Source organism: Musa acuminata, chromosome BXJ2-8, assembly GCF_036884655.1.
Source record: "Musa acuminata AAA Group cultivar baxijiao chromosome BXJ2-8, Cavendish_Baxijiao_AAA, whole genome shotgun sequence".
In the NCBI taxonomy this organism is placed as follows: Eukaryota; Viridiplantae; Streptophyta; class Magnoliopsida; order Zingiberales; family Musaceae; genus Musa; species Musa acuminata.
Window position 1 is genome coordinate 7,589,602 of NC_088345.1, and position 20,430 is coordinate 7,610,031.

Sequence of the window (20,430 nt, forward strand, 5' to 3'; positions counted from 1 at the left end):
TTGCTCATCACTTTTACGTTTATTCAACATGAGATGTTACATGGTATATTTTTCATCGTAACTAACGATGATACGATAAATTATATTATTTATTTTATTTTTAAAATCATAAATTTTTCAATATAAATTTTTTAAGTATAGAAATTATAATATTAATATAGTCTAAAGTAACATGTAATTAAGATACATTTGATGATCTTAATCTGCATGCACCTATGGATTTGGAGTTATAAAACTAGTCATATCAACTGAAACAAAAGCTTCTTTATGCTCTCCACATGTGCAATGCAATAATAATAATAATAATAATAATAATAATAATAATAATAATAATAATAATAATAATAAATAGTATACTAAATAATTTAGCTGATAAATACTTTACAAATGATTTCTGATCATTCAACTGTAGTAGTAGATATGAACAGAGGGCCTTTTCTGATGCATATTATTGTATTATGCATATATGCTCTCCATGTGGCACATTTTGATACAGAGAGCTTCACCTGATTCACTTATGCATGGTTGTGTTTGAGAGAGAGAGAGAGAGAGAGAGATGAATGATTGTTTTGTTAGGTTTTAAATGTTGCCTTGATTAGATTATTCCTCATTTCTGATCCAATTTTTGATAATTTAACATATATATATATATATATATATATATATATATATTGCTACTTAGACACATTAGACGTCATCTTGAAGTGGTAGATAAGTACAAAAGTACAGCAATCAGAGATATATAATGTCAGGATCTAAACCCTAAAGAGACGCGATCGGTACAGGCCACGATTTTGACAACTGACTTTATCTATTAGAAAAATAATAGCCAATTACCCATTTGATTACCAGCTCTCCTGCATGCCTTGAGATTGAAAAAAAATGTGGGTCCTGCAACATCTCCATGCTGATTCCAGCGCGCAGGGCAGGGAGTTGTTGTTGGGGTACTTGACCAACGGGTTCAACAAGACATGAATCTTCTTCCCATAGTAAATATTGACACGCATCTTACAGCGTTTCCGTGATTGAAGTTTGACTCGGAGGGGATCGAGTCAGTCGGAGGCGGTCGATACCCGACTCCGCGGCGCTTCTCCCTTTTCCATGGCGGAACCGTCGCGGAAGCCCGACGCTTCTCTTCCTCCTCCACCGGGTGTCGCCCCGCCGCGGGGCGGCGATCGCGACTTCCTCCTCCACCTCGAAGCCTACCTCGCCCGCCGCGACGGTGTCGACAAGCTTCTCAAGATCTCCCGCTACGCCGCCAAGATCGCCCTATCCGCCCCTTCTTCCCCCATACCCCCAGCTCTCGCTCCCCGCCTTAAGGCCTTCGAATCCAGCGTTGGCCTTAGCCGCAAGGCCTTCCGCCTTGGCAAGTTCGTCCAGGATCTCAACGCCCTCCGCGCCGCCACCGGTGGCGCCCTCAACCCCACCGATCGCCTCCTCGCCGCTGTCGCCTACGGCGGGGAGGGCGTCTACTACTTCGTGGAGCAGTTCGTCTGGCTCTCCAAGGCAGGCCTCATACCCGCGGAGCTTTCGCGGCGGTTTCAGAAGATCAGCGCTTGGGCGGAGCTCATCGGCTACTTTGGCAGCGTCGCTTTGAAGGCTAGGGAGCTGCGAAAGATCGGCTCTTTGATCCAATCGCGAATCGAGAGCGGGAAATCAGCCGATTGCGATGAGGAGATCAGGAAATTGAGGACGAAATTGCTGTTGAAGCAGCTCGCGGTCATTCAAGACCTCGCCGACGGTCTGATGGCTCTCGGAGACGTGAGGGATGGGGAGGGGTTCCTCTCGAGTTCGCTGCTGATGGCTTCGGCCGGCCTCCTTTCAGCTCTCATCAGCACCCACAAGAATTGGACTTCTTGTTGACCGGGTAGATTCTTGTTCTTCCATTCTCTAGAAAATAAAGCTCTATAAATGAACCGATTATTAAGATCATTGGAGTAAATTTCAGACTTCTTGAAATCCTATAAGAGTCTGTGATCAATAATGATGTATGACTGGCAGTATTATTCATTTGTGATTTATAAACCTAATAAAATGGAATTAGCTGAAAAGATGCTGCAATTCGTTAATTTGGAGCATTGAAGTGTATCCTTTGTTTCTGTTAGAATCGTAGACCACTGTTATTTCTTTTTGTGGAATTTCATTTCTGATAAAGAAGAATCCACTTCAGAAAATTTGATGGTCGATTTATGTTTAGGAGGTAGGTATAAGATGTGAATTAGGAAAACTTGCAGAAAGAGAATTTGGAAGAAGAGAGTGACTAATGGTGGGATATTACCATTCCTTAAATTCATATACTTCATGAACTTCTCCCCAAGCTGCATTTTCAAAAAGTACATGTACCCTGCAAATTACATGGTTTTGAAAATGTTCATGCTCATGGAGGAGTGTTTTCAGGTGATTCATTTAGGTTGTAATTTTTCTTTTGTTGATTACATGAGTCCTGGTGAATTATTTCAGTCTGATGTTAGGTTTGGGAGTTTACTCATATTCTATTGTTGGATCAAGTCTGCATGTGTATGGTTAAGCTGAGATTTCTTCTAACTATGGAATTGGCTAGTTCCAGTTTTTGAATTATAGGAGTGCATATCACTTTGTTATTGGATGTGAGTTCTTGATGCTATTTAAATCTCCATTCTGCAACTAGTGCAAAGAGATACATTAAGGTCATTTGGTTTTGATTATGATTAATGTTGACTTCGGTAATATTGTAGCCATCCTATCTCATGATAAAGAGTTGTCTCAAAGAAGGCTATTGATCAGTGAATACTCTGGTATCAGCATGTTGCGCATTAGCAGTACATAGGGAAATAGAAGAGAGACCAAACATAGAGTGGATGTGTTGTGCCCACAAAGTTTCAAAAGGGTGTTATTCTTTTGCCAAAAAGGAGAAAACATATTAGAAAGGGTGTTATTCGTTTCCCAAAAGGAGAAAACATATTAGAAGTGTGAGCTCAAGAAATGACAAATAGTAGGAATATTTGGTGAAGGCCAAATTTCAAGAAGAGGCAATCATATCCATGAATATGCTTATCGATTCTGAGTTGAGTTTGTTGAACACATCATGGTGAAGAAAGTCAATAGAATCTAAGGTTTTTGGAAGACAAAATTATGTTGCTCTAAGGTTTGTCCTGCATTAATGATTCGTTTCCTATGCATGATCACCACTTGTTGAAGATGTGGGTGTTTAAGATTTGCAACTGATCTTGATTAATAATGTTGAGATGCATGCAATACTTCCATGGTTGCTTGGATGCTCGCTGGAGTCCAATTCAGAAGAGATCCTGAACTCAAATTTACTTAACAATATGCAAGCAACTTAAAACAATTACATCATGAGTGCCACTGCTTAAAAAAAATCTAAATTCTTACTAGAAAGGTTATGCCGTATAAGCTACCACCTCGTATTTCCCTTGATGTGAGCTAAGTTATTTTGGGTTTTTATTGTATCCTGTAGCGATTGAAGTGGGATTTTTTTTGACAGGAATATTAGTATTAATTTAAAATGAAAAGATGGAATCTCCATGATTTGGTGATTGTTTCTTTTCTCTACTTCAGAGCTTTTGAGATGTGTTTTGACTATTGAAGGGACAAGATACTTGATTTAAGATCAAAAAGACTAGGGATCATAGAGTTAAAAAAATCTAAATAGAATGTAACTTACAAATGTCATTTAATAATTTAATAGCAAAATTGTGCTTGCTTATGCTTGTTGTAGCTAGGAAGACTAATACTAACGACTTCAATCCCACTACATTTATGTGTTTAAGGAGCAATGAGCTGTTGTGTATAAGTTTTGGATGTTGCTTTGCTGATGTGATTAAAGAAACAAGAAACCTAATCATATTTTGGGGATTCTTTGGGTCTAGCCTTTCATAACTTTCGAATTGCTGTAGTATATCCAACTGGTAGCTGGATGCATGGAAAAAATTTTTAGATTGTCATGGAAGAGAAGGTAGAAAATAATTGTGTCTAATGTCTTCTATAGATTTCATTGTGTCGTTATAAACTTCTCCATGAAAAAAATTGTAGTTGCCTCTTCACTTCTCGAGTAAAAAATCATTATAGCTAAGCTTATAAACCAGTGATTGTAAATTGTCAATTATACTACAGTAACTGTTCTGGACTTTTGGGCAATGCCAGCTTGAATAGAGTCCGAGATGTCTCCATTTAAGTAGATGTTACTTGGATTTACATAATTCTTCATGAAACTGTCATGAGATCTTTGCCACACTTTTACTGCATACATTTTGTTATAGATCTGATGGACTTATCAATGTTTTCATTCTTGATATGCCTATCAACAATTTCAAAATTCCTGAAGAATTGTGTTAATGAATCTCCATGTATATATAATCATGTGGATCATTTTATTTTAAGTTTTAGGAATGATTGCAGGAACAAAATGAAATTGTTGGGCATTGCACTTGAGTTTCCGCTTGTAATATCTATTGTGTATAGATTGTGCCATACCAGAATAGAGACCAACCAACGGCTGAAGCAGGATGAGCATCTTCATCCTGTAATTTGCAACAAAAGACAAGACTTAGGTAGTAACAAAATAAGAAAATTTACTGATCCCTGATGAAACTCGATAACATTCTTTTTCAGCAATTTTACTCTAGCATTCAAACAGATAGTACAAGTAGATTAAAATACATATTCAAGAGACATTTTACTTGCTTGTATCCTCTTTTAAGTTAGTGTTCTTTCTAGAGAAATTATCAAAGTTCTACTTGCAGGTTATTTGAAAAGCTAAGAGCCAAAATCTTGATACAGTACAGTTTGCTGATCTGAACCAATAAAACTTCAGTCAATTAGGTATGGGGAGCCCCTACTATTCTTTTTTATTGGGTAGAGAACATTAAACCTTGAAAATCAACATTGCATATAAAATTGTTCTTAAAAAATGTCTAACAACATCATGACATTTCAATGCAAAAAGGAGGAGAAAGACCACAGCATCCAGGCTAACTTAAAAGTTAGTGCAGTCTGCATCAATGCTATTTGCTGAACAACCAGTCTTGTCCTTGATGAGACTTTCTAACAAAATCCAATGATTCATACGTCTAGATCTGAAATTTTACTTAGTGAAAACTCTAACAAGAATTAAGGTGATCCCAAATTTTAAGGGAGTCCAAAGAGAAGATTCATGATTTTTAATAGTTAAGTTCCAGTGCTTGAATGCCTAAGAAGAGAACAGTAAAGAAATGGATTTTGATAGCCACATGATTTAGTAAATGTAGGAAAGAGATAACTAATGTCTAAGTGCACCATGTCAAAAAGCATTAACATACTTTTTTAACTGTCCATCTACAATCAAGAACTGATGGCTTTTACATTAACAAAGCTCTTTGTAAAAAAATTACTAAACAAAGTGCGCTTCCTGCTTAGATAACACCTGGTCTGGTTCCAACTAATTTTATTGATCAAAGGAGCATCTGCTTTCATAAATACTACAAATTTCAGTTTCTTATTTTCTTTTTCTCGCCACCAGTAGGAGCAATTACAGTTTGTGATTCCAATAATGGATAACGGAAATGCAACATTTGACTTGGAAAATTTCTCATTTTCGGGATTGTCACTTTTCTGCTGCTCCATGAACCAGATGATCCCTTTAATTCAACCTTTTTATTCTCTTTTCTGGTTTGGGAATAGCTTGTTCCTCATGAAGTCATTTGGCTTACATCATCTTGTGCACTCCACAATTATATCTGCCTTGAAAGATCTAGGGAGGTCTCATTGTTGTGTAAGTGGGGAATAAATTGCGGTTTCTCCTGGCTGGCTAGTCCAATTGAATTATGTTTTCATCTGATAGATGCTCTCTGCATTTGGCATCACCATCAACAGAGACCAAAGGGTTCTCTGTTCCCATTAACCAAATGAATTATCAGCATTTTGTTCTTTTTTTTTCACATGTCAAACATCATATCCTCTTCAAGCATAGAACACTGATGCAAAGCAGAATACAAGAAGATGTGTGTACCTCTGTTTCTTGGATTTTGATCCCAAGGGTGTATTTAGTTTCAACTGATTAAATAATTCGATGTAAATGTCAAGAACTTCCTTAAAATTCTGTAATGTGATTGTTTCTTGATAGTTATTATCTTGTTTGCTTCAGAAATTTTTATGTTTTGTGGATTGATGGATTCATTTTGTTTCTCTCTCTCTCTTCTGAGTCAAAATATTCTATCAGATTTGTCATTTCTCAAATAATGTATTTGTCATGTACATCCCTTCAAATATTAACATCCTTTATGCATATATCGTCTGTTCACGTCCATCCGGGAAACTTGATCAATACTGAGTGGGATAGTGGTGAATCAATCCCTGCATCCCTTGACGTTTTGAGGGAGTTGTGCAGGGATCTTAGGGTTCTTACAGTGCGAGCAGGGTGGAAGATGAAGACGAGAGGGCTGACGTGGAATCACATTTAACTGTGAAGCCAAAAGGAGAAAGAAACCTACTTTTGTTTCTTTGTTGTATGTTGAGTTTACGAAGTCGATTGTTTTGATCACAGCATGCTCAGCATCACCAACTTCTCCAAAACCGTGCTGATGAGTGATAAGCTGATGAACGGAGAGGCTACTTCAAACATAGTGTTGTTCTTTATGATTGAAACTTGAGATCCCACTTATTCACAACAGAGTACTTTAATTAGGTTGATTCACTCGATGACGATTTTGACCGGTCAAAGTGGAATTCGATGCATCCAAGGTTCTCATGGTTCTTTTCATCACCTAATTAATGGTTGCTAATGTGACTGCCACATATCGACATAAGCGATATTTCAGCATGATTAGTTGCTTTGCATGCGTACCGATGGACTAATTATTTTTTAACAACTCGAACTTTAGATATGAAAGTGAAAATTTTAATCTTATTTATTCAATTTTACTAACGAAAGATAATAATACGTGCATAAATAATATAAAAATGATAAGTAAAAAAGATAATTTTAACAGTAATGAATAAATTACGTATTATCATAACTCTTTAGTATTTTAGTCTTCGGACTTAAAAAATTTATATTTAAATTCATATAGTTATAAAAATGAAACATTTAACTTCATTTACCTTGAAAATGTCGGTTTTACCGATGGAAGATACGACATGTGATAGTATGTGCATGAATGACATCGCACCACTTTACCTCACCTATCTCCTCTTCCTTATCCCTCCTCATCGTTGGCGACACAGATGCCTCACCTGGCTCTTCTTCCTCCTCCGACGCTGACGCAGAGTGGCTCTGGAGGAGGAAGAGGAGACAGAGCATTGTTGTGTCGACGCAGATGCCTCACCTCCCTCCTCTTCCTCTTCTGGTGCTAACATAGATGTCTCATTGCTATCTCTCTTATTTCTCCTCCTTATTGATGTTCGAATCGACATTGGTAAGATTAACCACCATTTGTCGTCGAGCACCACAACAATAGCCACCCACAACGCTATCGTCTGTCACAATAATTGAAATTACTGTCTTACCTATCGTGTTTATGTCATTTATATATGTGTTGTCACGTGTTGTATCTTTCATTGATAAAAGTGATGACATTATGGTAAATAGGGTTAAATATTTTATTTTCATAATTATAGATATTTCAATATAAATTTTTTAAGTCAAGAGATCGAAATACTAAAGAGGTCTAACTATATGGTCTAATCTATAATTAGCCCATGCAATATATTGTCACTTTCGTATTCACGCATGAGGACAATGAATGCTAATGTTCACCATTTATTTTATTTGTTTCTATTCCATAGCATCGTAGTCTTTAAAGCTAAGACTAATTATGTAATACTCCCTATATTGGACCCTATTAACATCGTAATCTCTGTATCTAAAAATTTTATAATACGATTCTTATAATTCTGAAAATGAAATAAATAACCTTATTTGTCCTAACACCATCAACTACATGCTGGATCAATATGAAAGTGATGAACAAAAAGATAATTTTAATATTCTTTCTATTTTTAATACTTTTATCGATAAAAAAATAATTTTAATATTCATTACTTTTGTATTGATCCGACACGTGATACACGTGATATCACGTGTTGTATTTTCCATCAACGTACTGATGACACTAGAAAATTTAAATATAAATAACTATAGGCACAAATATTGAGAAATTTATACTCACCCACTTGTTTGTATCTTCTCTCTAATCAACATGTGGTCTCGTGCTCCAAAATATCCGCAAGATAGATGAGTCTTACGATTCCTTTGTCACATTACTTCTCAACCATCTTGAAATGATTCAGATGGTGGAGATATCTGCCCATCAATTTGGATTTGCTTTTGACAGGTTTTATGTTTATTCTTATGAAATAATAATGATTTAGTGAACATAACAGAATTAGCATTCCATGCTTATGGTTAGTATAACATTATAGAATTGATAGATCTCACGTCTGAATCCACTTAGTAATAGGGTACTTAGTGCCGCACCATATCATCAGGTGAATTCGCCTTAATGGATGGAGAAATTATGACAGATAAGGTAAATCTTATGTGCTAGAAAAAAAAAACAATTGATAAAAATTGTCTTTCCACAAAAATTAGCATTGTTTATGTAATTCCTAAATTTGTATGAATCTTATTTCATCATTGACAATCATATTATTATTAGTTTTCATCGATATCCCTTTTCAAACAAATCCTACAACATATATCCACAAATTACTGAAAGAAATAATGTTATATATATATTTATACACAAAAAAGACATAAATAAATAAAAATACATAAAAGCTATTTAGCATTGAATAATGAATCATTTAATAAATATAAAAAATTTTAAAAAAAAATAATAAGTGATTTTCTTGAAAAAAAACTTTTTTTAATTTTTTTCCTAGAATGTGCTTCTTATTTTTGTTTATCTAAGATAATATCCCATATTTTCTAAAATCGTAAATGCTCTTTCCCTCCCTTTCCCTATTTTCTAAAATAGTGCTTTATTGCCTCCACCGCCTTTCGTCTCGTCGGTGTTAGTCGCGCATCCCCAGATGTTGCCTCCATCCTCTATTCCCACCATAAGGTCTCGTTGTCACTATGTAACACCCGTCTGTGTTGCTTCATGGGGCAAAGATGATGGACGAAAAATGACACATAAAAATCTTGCTCTTGATATTGCGAGAGTATATACGACAAATAGAATAAACGAGAAAGATGTCGCATAGAGACGATGAGCACCACAAATACGAAAGGGTACAACTTAGAGAGGATGGACCTTACCATGGAAGTGGGGGTGGCGACATTGGGTGGGGAAGAAAATACAAAATAAAAAAATAAAGAAAACAGAGACATCTTTTGGAAAATAAAAAAGGGATTTTTTTCGAAAATCTCCCAATTTTAAATGCATTACGACTAACAAAAAAAAATAAAAGAAACTAACTCCTTTCCCCACCATTCAACAGAGGAGCTATAAATAGTCATCGCCACTTCGGTCTCTCAAGTATAGCATTTTTGAACCAAATCTCCAACCTCCCCTATCGCCTCCTCCCTTTCTCTAAAGCGCTTCATCGCTTCCCCTCTCGCCTCCTCTCCGACAGGAGATGGGCGACTTCGACCGGAGGTACCGGAACGAGCTCCGGTATTCCGACTCCGACGGCGGCCGACGTCCCTACGACGGCGGCTACCGCAACGAGTTCCCGGCCTACGGCGCCGGCTCTGGCGCTGACGACCGCAGTCTGGAGAGAGTGAAGGGTAACGTACCCTCATCTCGGCGCCGGTCCCCCGATCCGCCTTTCGCCCCGCCCCGGCGCGGCGTCTCGTCGTCGTCGAGGTCGAGCGCGTGGTGCTTCGGCGATCCGGAGATGAAGCGGCGGCGGCGGGTGGCAAGGTACAAGGCGTACGCGGTGGAGGGCAAGGTGAAGTCGTCGATCCGCAAGGGGTTCCGGTGGATCAAGATCAAGTGCTCGGAGCTCATCCACGGGTGGTGAGAGAGGCGGCGGGGGAGGGAATGGCGCCTGTGGTAACTTCTATCTTTATATGTCTATATACAATGGAGCTGTTTTTGGTTGGCACTTTTATTTGGAATCAAACCATATAATTATGTGTTTATTACATATTATTCTTTGTGTTCCTTAAACCTATCATCTAATCGAAGACTATTAACAGCAATCTATTAGCTTAATGGCATTATATCGAGTAATTGAAGATCAATGTAAGCGAACTTTTAAACTTTTAACAATGTTGTCTAAAGTTTCAATTTTCTTGGAGTATTTTAAAATTGATAGCTGCATCTGATGATATCACCATTTGCTTCTTGCTTTCTGATGTTAAAATTGAAACATGTTTTCAAACAATCAAAATCATGTCTTTTTTTAAAGTTAGGGGGCTTCAATAGAGTTCCACAACCTTAATGATATGGAGCATTAGATGTCATCAAATTGGTTGATTAAACGATCTCATCAACTTAAAGACCTCTATTGTAGTAATACTGTGATCTGAGGACCTTTGAGCTAAGACAAGATTGTGGGATTTCCTTGGATAAGTAGGGAAAAGATCTGATGGTAACTGTTAATGTGTCCTATGTTGTTTCTTGAAAGATATGTCTAAGCTAATCTACATTTAGATCACAAAGTGGAAGAAACCTGCTGAAATGATGCATAGGATGATTAGCTTTCTGATATCCTCATTGAGAGAGAGGATTGCATATCATAAGCAGATACATTTGAAATCTCATGAGGCAAGTGCTCCAAATTTGATATTGAACAAATTGTGGACTCAACTAAATCTGAGGAACCCTGGAAACCTGCTTCCTTTTTTAGGGATGAGTTCTAGGATGTCTCCTTGTAAGCAGATCAATTTCTTCTTTATTTCTCATACAAATAATTTCTGGTTTGATGAGCAATTACTCTCTGTTGCCCTCATCTCTGAAAGTATGCAAGTTAGAAGTATTTGGTCACATGTCCAGATGGCTTACTTTTTACTGGTCATTGGCACATTTATTTTCGATCTACTTATTTCTTATTGATGACATTGGAGATGATGGTCTTCAGTCAAAAGATGTATAGAAGTTAGCAAACTTTTCACTGATCTAAATAGCTACCCTCTTTTCAATATCCTTGGTTAAAATATTTTTAGAAGATTTCCATCTGTAAGGGAGCGGCAAATAAGTATGGTGTTCTTTCTCAGGAAGTATATCAAAGGCCAAGAAACCAGTTCGATGCAGTTCCTTCACTGACATGAAGTCAAACAGGATAAATATGAAATCACTACATAGCAGCTGGTGATTGCAACATCAAGCACAAGTTTCTTGTCAATGTTTGTCTACTGATAACCAACTTTGGTTGCTTGTAGCCTCACAGTCAATCTTCATTGCATAATGAAGTTATTGAAAACACACTCAGCTGCATTCCCCAGTGTGCCATAAATTTTGCAATTGAAACCCTAACAATTGTTGCACACATCCCTGAAATGACCTGTCTTGTGGCTTGTTTGATGTCTTTAATCTGGTCCTGGAAGTAGACTTTGCTTATGCTCCAGTTTTCTCTATGAAAGAAATTAAGATAGATCTCCCATGAGAAAGTGATTCCTTCATCTGCTGGAGTGATAGGTTGTGTTGTTTGTGGAGGTAAAATTTACTTATGATTCAATCTCTGAAGTAAAAAACATCAGATATGGATCCTCCATCTTAATCTTTAGGCAGGGTTAGATTGGAAGTGAACAGGGATACAATGCAAAAAGAAACATTATTACCAAGATAATATATTGTACATAATAAATGCATAAACTGACCAAATAATCACACAAAAGTATGTACACAAATTACTATGATCATTGGAGTAACCTTTCATTTGCCTATTAGTGACATCTAATCGCCTAAGACAAATTGATCAGGCAATTTAAATATGAGACTAAGTCTCTGCCTCATCTCTTTATCTAATACATGATATCTCAGATGCAATATCGATTAGAAATCTTAAATCAATTTATCTGAATCAGTCTTTTTTCAATCTAAGATAAACAAAAATTAGGAGTCAGAATTCAACTGTAGAAAGCTCAATCAGAACAATCTCTGCTCCTCTTCTAAGTGTGACTCAGCCACTCAGGACGTCCAACTCCTAAATGCATTCGCAGGAATCCCCCAAAGCATGGGAAAATGATGTCCATCATATTCACAGCAGCTGATCTCTTCCTCACATCTCCTTTGTCTTGCACAGCAGCGAAAGCAGCATCATCTGCAGCCCTCACCAAACTCTCACTGTATTTTTAGTACAGAGATAGAAAGAGATACAATGAGAGGCTGGTGAGGGCTGCAGATGATGTCCTTCTGCCCATCATATTCACTGCAGTTGATCTCTTCCTCACATCTCCTTGGTCTTGCACAGCAGCGAAAGCGGCATCATCTGCAGCCCCTCTCACTGTATTTTTAGTACAGAGATGGAAAGAGAGATACAGTGAGAGGTTGGTGGGGGCTGCAGAGGATGCTGCTTTCGCTGCTGTGCAAGAGTAAGGAGATGTGAGGAAGAGATCAGCTGCTGTAAGCTGAGCGTCTCCGGCACGTTTCTTTCGTTTGTCGCCCTCGTTGTCTCGTTCTACAAGAAACCCTTCTCATTTTTGTCGCAGCGACAGGATCAAAAAGACAAGAAAACAGAGGAAGGACGACTCTTTCTGTCTCTATTCCTTTTTCTACTGTGATCGATGAACGCAGTTATATCTTTATAAACAGAGTACGTTGGCATTTATATTGCAACTTGAGTTACATGTTGCATGATTCATTACAATCGTGACTCGCTCAACGAGAGTATTCAGCTGTTGCATGTCCAGGCCATGGGAACCAAAGAAAAAGAAAGCTTTTTGCCCTGCTTCTCCTTGTCACTCTTGAAGTCTCTTTAGCCAAAAGACCAGCAAACCTTTAATAGCTAAAAGCCAACCACACAGCCTAAATTATTGGGTTTTGTGCCGGCTGTGGTATGCAGGCTTTTCCGAGAGAGATTCTCTCCACTGGACAGCTCTATTTCTCCCTCCAGATTCATCATCGATTGATCGAATCCTGTTAAACTTACATGCACCAGAAAGTATCGAAAAGGAGACAACACTTAAGTCCTATCTATGCTTTAGTCGAAACACTAATCCTTTTTTTTTTTCCCTCTTCTGTCCACTTATAGTACTTCTTGATGTTTTATATACCATTAATCTGGCCAGCAGTTGTATACATTTGAATTCTGCTAATTTGACAGACATGCCAACATTATTGATGGGTTTTCTTGCTCAAAGAAAAAGTCGATCATTGTTAGATCACTTTGAAAGAGGGATAAGTTACTTCATCCAAAAGCTCTATGCATATAATGTGCTCTGTAAAGATCACGGAGCAAAAACACTGATCAACTCAATGCAGATTAAGCTGAACAGATTACAGAGAAGAGATTTTTCTTTGACCTTTTTCTTAATGTATTAGCAGCTTATTGAAAGCATACTATCTTGGAACTTCATGTGTCTGTTAGCAAGAAGAAACTGGTTGGTACCTGAGAAGAAAATCTAGAAAACAGAACCAAAGGCAACTTTTGCACACAAGAGGATTGTTACAGTCTAGTCTCATGAAGATTTGCAAGGTTCTGAGCCTCTTTTCTTATTTGAAAAGGAGGAAGGAATCCCAGAAGGACGAGCCACAGAGATGCTGTCTAAATAGGTACAGGACAATAAGTATTATTTATGGAACACCTACATGCATGCCACAAGCCCTCAGGTTTCTTATGCCTGTACATGGGTTCCTACCATGGCACTTTCTACCACCCAAGAGCAGTGATATCACCAAGTGAAGTGCCTGAGAAGATGAGCCAGCTATCCAATGGCTCCTCTTGGTATCCACCGTCGTCGAATCCATGCAGGCCTAAGTCCTGGTGCTCACTGTGCCACCACATATCCCCTGCTTCATCCCATAGCTTGGCCTCCATGTCCTCCAAGTCCCAGTCCAAGAGGTTCTCCGCTTGGGATGAAGATGAGCCCACCTCGTCCTCACCTTTGGTCACCAACTCAGGTCCCCTCTCCACACCCAAGCCTGTGGCGCCACCTTCCTCCGGCCCACCTGTCACAGGGACCAGATCCCCTCTCTCCTCACTTGAGGTCATGACCCCGCTGTCCCCCTCATGGGACCAACCCCGCCCGGCCATGCTCTCCTCTCTTGGACCGAGCAGTACGTGCTCCATCTCAGCATCTGTGCCCCAAAGCCCACCGTCCATGGGGCTCGTGCAGCAGAGGAGCTCGCTCGCCATCTCCTCGTAGGCATCCACAAGCCCGTCGTCGGTAACACTGCTGGCTTGGTTCTGATCGGGATCCAAAACCACGCTGTGGTCACTCTGCACCAACGAAACCGGGGGGCTCACAACCACGCCTTGCTGCTGCTGCCCTCTTCCGACAGCACCACCGATGGTGTTCTTCCTCGCAGCCGACCGGCTCGTCCGGCCGCCCCGCCGCTTGCCCGCGCCAGGGAGCGTGCTGAGGTCCAGGACTGCGGCATCGCCGCCGTCCAGCCCCAGCCTCCGGAAGCTGTCGATCCTCCGGCCGAGGTGTGAGTTCCAATAGTTCTTGATCTCGTTGTCCGTTCGTCCGGGGAGATGACCAGCTATGACGGACCACCTGCAATGATACAAGCAAAGGTTTCATGGACGCATCAGCCATCGTTACGGGTCAGATTTAATGCAGTCACATGCTTCTACCGAAGCAGTTGAGACGCAATCAACGGCCGAGCTTTCCCTCGATGATAAACATCACGTCACAGCAGTGATTACTTGCATCAGGTTATATTTCGACGGTTAATTTTCGTTGTCAGCGTCCTTTGCTTCATGTTGACCTAATTAATTAGCTCAACCGGACGTCTTAATTTAAACCGTGGTTAAGCACAATGAAGTCGATGCCTGCTTCGGCAAGAAAATAATATTCTCTTTATCATTGAGAAGGCCAACCTATAAGTGAAGAGGCGTCATATCTAATAATTAAGAGCATAATTTGTGAGCGTTACCTATAGTTAGTTCTGTGGTCCCTTCGCTGCCGAGGTACCAGAATGGGTAGACGGTGGTGAAGGGACCATGTCGTTCTTTCGTTTACCCAACAAAGCGTCGGGTGGTACGGGAGAGACACCCACGCGTGTCACGAGTACCGGCCAACGGGAGAAGGGGTATACTTATTGAAATTATCCTCCTTCCACTATAAAACTCATAGAATGCACCGGCGAGCTACGTGCTATGCGCATGTGAGAGCACAGGCGAACGCACGAAAAAGGAGGAAGACAGAGGAGGCAGACGAAGAAGAACACTCCGTGTGCACACCACGGATCGGTGCGCTATCTCAAATCTATTTCGAACTCATGGTAAAGAAAAATAATCATCATGTGAACCACGCGTTGTCTGAATCAATGTGCGGTGCCATTTGCCAGTGTCCAAAATATGGAATTGGTCGGTACTACTTTGCAGAGACAAAGCGACTACACGGGGTCCGCGACGCTCGCTTTATGATTCCTATGCGTCTGACGGCACTGAGAACATCATGAAGCACTTAATGCAAAATGACAAGATGATGATGAACGGAGCTGCAGTGGGAGATCAAAAGGACTAGAAATGGTTTACCTGTTTCCGAGTGTGGCGTGCAGCTTGATGATGACCGCCTCCTCCTCTTTGGTGATGTTACCTCTCTTCAGGTCCGATCTGAGGTAGTTTATCCACCTGAGCCTGCAGCTCTTCCCACACCTCAACAGCCCTTCAGATCCCCATGGACAAGAAACAAGCAGCAGATCAGACACCATCTCATGTCGAAGGAGGAAGAAGTGCAGTAGAGCTCCGTTTACCTGCATTCTTGGGCAGTGACCTCCAAGACCCTTCTCCATTGGCAGCAATGTACTTGGCCAGGATCTCGTCCTCCTCCGCTGTCCATCTCCCCTTCTTCAGCCCTACCTTCTCACAGCATGGGGCTCTCCCCATCTTCGACTCTCCCGACAGTCGGATACAAGCAGCTGCGAGGAGGGAGATCACAGTGTGGACTCCATATAGTAGAAAGGTGGACACTGTTGCAGTGTGGGGGGATACGAGTTGCTCCCAGGCGCGTGAATGGGAGAGAGAAAGAGAAATGGTAAGGGAAAATAAAAGCGGGAGTGGGTTTGAGGCAGCCACTGAGAGGGAGGGGGGAGAGAGTGAGAGTGATGGGGCAGGGGAAGGAAACGCGAGGTTGGGAAGAGGACCACATGTGCATCGTGTCTCCGAGGGTTGTCGTGGCGCGAGCCTTCGCGCCGTACGAGCCTCACGGACTTCCAGTCCACCACGTTGCTACTCTTTCTCCTTTGCCACCATTTGTCTGTCACCCTCTCTCTTTCTCTCTCTCTCTCTCTCTCTCTCTCTCTCTCTCTCTCTCTCTGTGACAAGTATGGATAGATGAATATATACAACTCCTTCCCTGAGTGTCAGGACGCTGCTCCTGCAACACCGCACCGAATCTATTGTGGTCTTACTGTTTGGCGCACGACCGTCACATGGTAAATAAATTATATCTTGCGATGCATGTCCAGTCAAAGTACCTCATGACAACCAACTGATGATCTATTAATACACATTAAAGCCGTCCATTTATGTGTTTGACACTAATCGAGTTTAATGTCCTCCTGTTCTACGTTTTACCTACCCTAACATTAGACCATGGCTATCAAAATTTTATGTGGATTGTACAAAGTATTCTCACCTGTTGTGATGGATATCTGGAGTACAGATTTTGTTAAAGACCGGTTTAGCTTTAAATGGGGTCATGTAAATTATAAATATATGGTTGGTAATTAATCGAGAAAAGGACAAAAGGGGGGACATGGAAATCAATGGCATGCTCGACCCGTGTCAAACGATAATGATGGCATTACGGAATTAATGGTTTATATGTTTCTAGATGAGATCGCTATCGTGGTGATGATTTCATGTAAAATTATGTGTGATAAGGTACATTATGGGTCCACGCCACGTCATGAAGAGATGCCACGTAGTATTGTAGTCAGGTAAGCAAGGGAGGTATCCCCACGCGTCGAGCCAGGGACTGTATCAAGGCGTGGCTCGACACGTCTCGTCCTGAAAAGTTTGGGACGGCACCTCCTGGCGTCGTTCCGTGCGTCCCGGAGTGGCGATCGCACGAAGGTACCGTCTCACCTCCCAAGGATCGGTCGCTACGCCCGCGTACGACCGACCCTCACGTAGTAGCATAAAAGCACCTGACCGGGACTCGACCAAAGGAGGAAAAAAGAAAAACAAAAGAAACTCCAACCCGCCACTGATTTGATCGTCGGAGGGACCAAAGTCGGAAAAATACCCGACGACGATCTTTTTTGCAGGAAAATTGTCATCGCAGGCTAGAAGGCGCTCGTCAAATCCCCGCTGTCGACACTAAAAGTAGTGTTCAATCGATCTCGAAACCCGGCTCAACCGACCAGAGACTCCCGACATTGCCTAATGGACCAGGCCGTGCTGACTCTATCAACCACGGTACATCGATCCATCAACAGTGTTTAGCAAATTCATAACGAAACCCTTAATGATAAATGAATTATATTTTGGTATAGGTGAAATAAGCTTATGACTTATTTTCTTAAACTAAAATGACATCTTAATTGTGTAAATAAAAATGATAAACATCAATATATGTGTGTGTTTATTTCGATATTGCTTATGTTTTAGGTGTAGAAAATTTTGGGGATTTTTTTCTTCTGTCTAACCAGAGAAAATAAAAATGAAAAAGAAATTGAAATTATGGGAAAGATAGTAGAACAAATAAAGAGAGAGAGAGAGAGAGAGAGAGAGAGAGAGAGATATATATATATATATATATATATATATATATATATATATATATATATATATTTGACCCCACAATAAGCTTTGGTGATGCCAGAAACAGCAATTGGAAATGCCACTTCACCAAATAAACACTGCAAATGGACCTTTGTGTCTGTCAAAATTGAGAATGTAGTCCATTGAAGTCATGACAAAAACTGGTCCATATCTGTTGTATACATTAAACCCTAGCCATGTACATGATGGCAGCATTTACTTGGACTATGTATTGTTTAGGAGGATTTGTATTGTTCCGAGGATGGAGAATATATATATATCCTATCTTTCTGCAGTAAAATCTAATAAAAAGAAAAAAACAAAAGGTTGGAAATCTTAGTCACTTCTCCCAACAACTCACGTATGAGTGATACGACTCGGTGCACGACCCTGGGGGTGGCGTGGACTGATGCCCTAGGTTGCCCCGAAAGGCTCGACTCAAGTCACGATTTAAGGTAACACGTCACGACGATTCCGACGAATGGCGGACGGCAACTACACGAGTTACGACGATTCCGATCGACGACTGGTCCTGCTCACGAGAAGGGTATACGGTTCTACGCGTTGGATGGCAATACGTGATTGCTTTTGTGATGGTGCGTTTGATTACAAAGTCATGGGGGTGATAAGAGTCGGAGCAATGGAGACGTAGACGTCCGACCTAAACCCCCGGCCACTAGAATTTTCCACTGTTCCCTGATTGGTAGGGCTTCTCTCTCTCGCTCGGTGCAGTCTCCACCGCCGTGATGGCTTCTCTTCTCCAGAACACCTCCCAGAAACTCGTCGTGCGTTGTCACCTTTCCATCAGGCGCCCTTCTCGCGGGCCCGTGGCTGTCGCGGCGCCATTACTGCATCCGGCAGCGTTTTGGTTCGCGTCGTTGTCCGTCTCGAACGCCAGGACGGCATCGGGAAGTTACTACTACTGCTTGTGCATGGTTGAGAGCGTAGAGAAGCAGCACACGCACACACACACACGGGGTCATGTTAGCTGCCATCTCATGCCAAGATCTGCATCCGCTACATAGATGCATGGTATACGTACACGTACGCTGTGGCATGATCTAAAGTATTAGTCGCATGGTTTGGTTTACGTGATGGATTTGCTATGTCTACTTGGCTCATTTTGGGTCCCTTATTTGCTCCGTCCGCGACAAAAAGTCATGCGACTATCGCCATACTCTTCGAGTGGCATTCATTGCATCAACGCAGACACTCTCTCGTTCATTAGAATCGACTATTACGAGGAACAAATCAAACAAAACATCAGATTATTTCCTCTTCTAACTTTGTGACTCACTACTTGCCTCGAATACACCTTTCATATGATCAAATAACGAGAGCAACTTGGATTATTCCACAGCAAAAATCCTTTTTCCTCTCGTTCTTCTCTTTCCTAAATAATGTCGACATGCATGTGTATCCAAAAAATACCACTATTAATGATCTCTCAAGAGTTCGAGTAGCATACGCATGTCGTGGGACCTTTGTGTGCATTTATGATCCCTTCACTTTTTGGGGATCAGTCCATCGCATGTAACTTTCTCACTTGCTGTCATTTCATTTTCTATCTCATTCGGTACCTGACGACTTCTTCTTCTTCTTCTTCTTCTTGTTAGTAGGGCCGTTGTTGCAGTCTTCATGAATATTTCGCCACCAAAAAAGTCTCATGATGATTCGGCTGAAAGCAACCATAAAGATCGTCCCATTGGCCGTCCCCAATTCAGTTTCCTTACATGTTTGTGACATTGTATTTCCCCTAAGATCGGATTTTCTGGTTCACCGAAAAGCCACGAATCACGTCGATGATTCACGCCCATTGAAGTCGAACACGAGTCAGACTCGATCCAAGCATCATTTTACGATAAAACACAACCTGTACACCAAACATTTACAATTAAATACATATTTATACATGTCGTGGTGGATGTGAGTGGAGCTAAGAAAATCTTAAGAACTCGATCGGATGCCGAGTTACACAAAGGCTGAGGTTGAGTGGGGATACCAATGCGATCTCTCATATGCTCTAATCAGTCTTGAAATAGAAGACGAGAATTTTAAATAGATAATAATTGATTTTGATTATAATATCCTTGTAGACTTTTTTAGCGAAAGGAATATTCTTAGGACTGATATCTACACAATTTAATAGCTACTAAACCCTTTGTCTTTTCGTGACCATGTTATCACGTGTCTAAGTCATGATTAGATAAATATTTTTTTTTCTATTAATATATAATTGAATCAAAAGATTAAATAAAAAAATATATAAGATAAATCACATAATCCAATCAAACTGTTTTTAGTTAAATCTATTGGTGTATGCTTACTAAGTAAAGCATATCTTTCATTGAGATAAGATTCACTTGTGTGTATCATGAAACGATGTGGATAGAGAACGACTCTTAAGTTTCTTTCGGAGAAAGAAGAGAATTCAGTTACGTATGTTGTCAAATATATAGTCACAACTTGATTGACAATTGGCGCTGAAAAAGATGGACAACTATATCTCATTTGCATAATTAACACCGAACAAAGAGATCTATCAGCTTGATTAATTAGTGGTTGCAGACCTCCGTAGTAGATTATGAATCAAACAGTGTTGATTTGACGACTATTGAGCAAACG

The 20,430-nt window shown here is 40.4% G+C and overlaps 3 protein-coding genes across 3 annotated transcripts; 2 read left to right on the forward strand and 1 right to left on the reverse strand.

Moving 5' to 3' along the window:
* The first annotated feature begins 1,024 nt into the window (after positions 1–1,024).
* LOC135619000 (peroxisomal membrane protein 11-3-like) lies at positions 1,025–2,069 on the forward strand. The gene has a single exon (XM_065120525.1). It carries the CDS (start codon positions 1,102–1,104, stop codon positions 1,861–1,863), a length of 762 nt encoding a protein of 253 aa, XP_064976597.1. The 5' UTR covers positions 1,025–1,101; the 3' UTR covers positions 1,864–2,069.
* A 7,136-nt stretch (positions 2,070–9,205) lies between these two features.
* On the forward strand, positions 9,206–11,417 carry LOC135619001 (uncharacterized). Its single transcript, XM_065120526.1, has 2 exons — positions 9,206–9,977; positions 11,144–11,417. The coding sequence occupies exon 1, from the start codon at positions 9,559–9,561 to the stop codon at positions 9,943–9,945; it is 387 nt and encodes a 128-aa protein (XP_064976598.1). The 5' UTR covers positions 9,206–9,558; the 3' UTR covers positions 9,946–9,977; positions 11,144–11,417.
* A 2,073-nt stretch (positions 11,418–13,490) lies between these two features.
* LOC135619002 (myb-related protein P-like) lies at positions 13,491–16,190 on the reverse strand. Its single transcript, XM_065120528.1, has 3 exons — positions 15,792–16,190; positions 15,574–15,703; positions 13,491–14,587 (listed from the first exon to the last, which is right to left on the reverse strand). Exons 1-3 carry the CDS (start codon positions 15,922–15,924, stop codon positions 13,738–13,740), a joined length of 1,113 nt encoding a protein of 370 aa, XP_064976600.1. The 5' UTR covers positions 15,925–16,190; the 3' UTR covers positions 13,491–13,737.
* Between the last annotated feature and the right edge of the window lie 4,240 nt (positions 16,191–20,430).

Bases quoted from the DNA above. Each gene is read 5' to 3' on its own strand.
- LOC135619000 (XM_065120525.1), top strand. From the start codon at position 1,102: ATGGCGGAACCGTCGCGGAAGCCCGACGCTTCTCTTCCTCCTCCACCG.
- LOC135619001 (XM_065120526.1), top strand. From the start codon at position 9,559: ATGGGCGACTTCGACCGGAGGTACCGGAACGAGCTCCGGTATTCCGAC.
- LOC135619002 (XM_065120528.1), bottom strand. From the start codon at position 15,924: ATGGGGAGAGCCCCATGCTGTGAGAAGGTAGGGCTGAAGAAGGGGAGA. The intron at 15,704-15,791 runs GTAAACGGAGCT...GGGGATCTGAAG, and splicing joins GTCACTGCCCAAGAATGCAG to GGCTGTTGAGGTGTGGGAAG. The intron at 14,588-15,573 runs GTAAACCATTTC...GTATCATTGCAG, and splicing joins CACGCCACACTCGGAAACAG to GTGGTCCGTCATAGCTGGTC.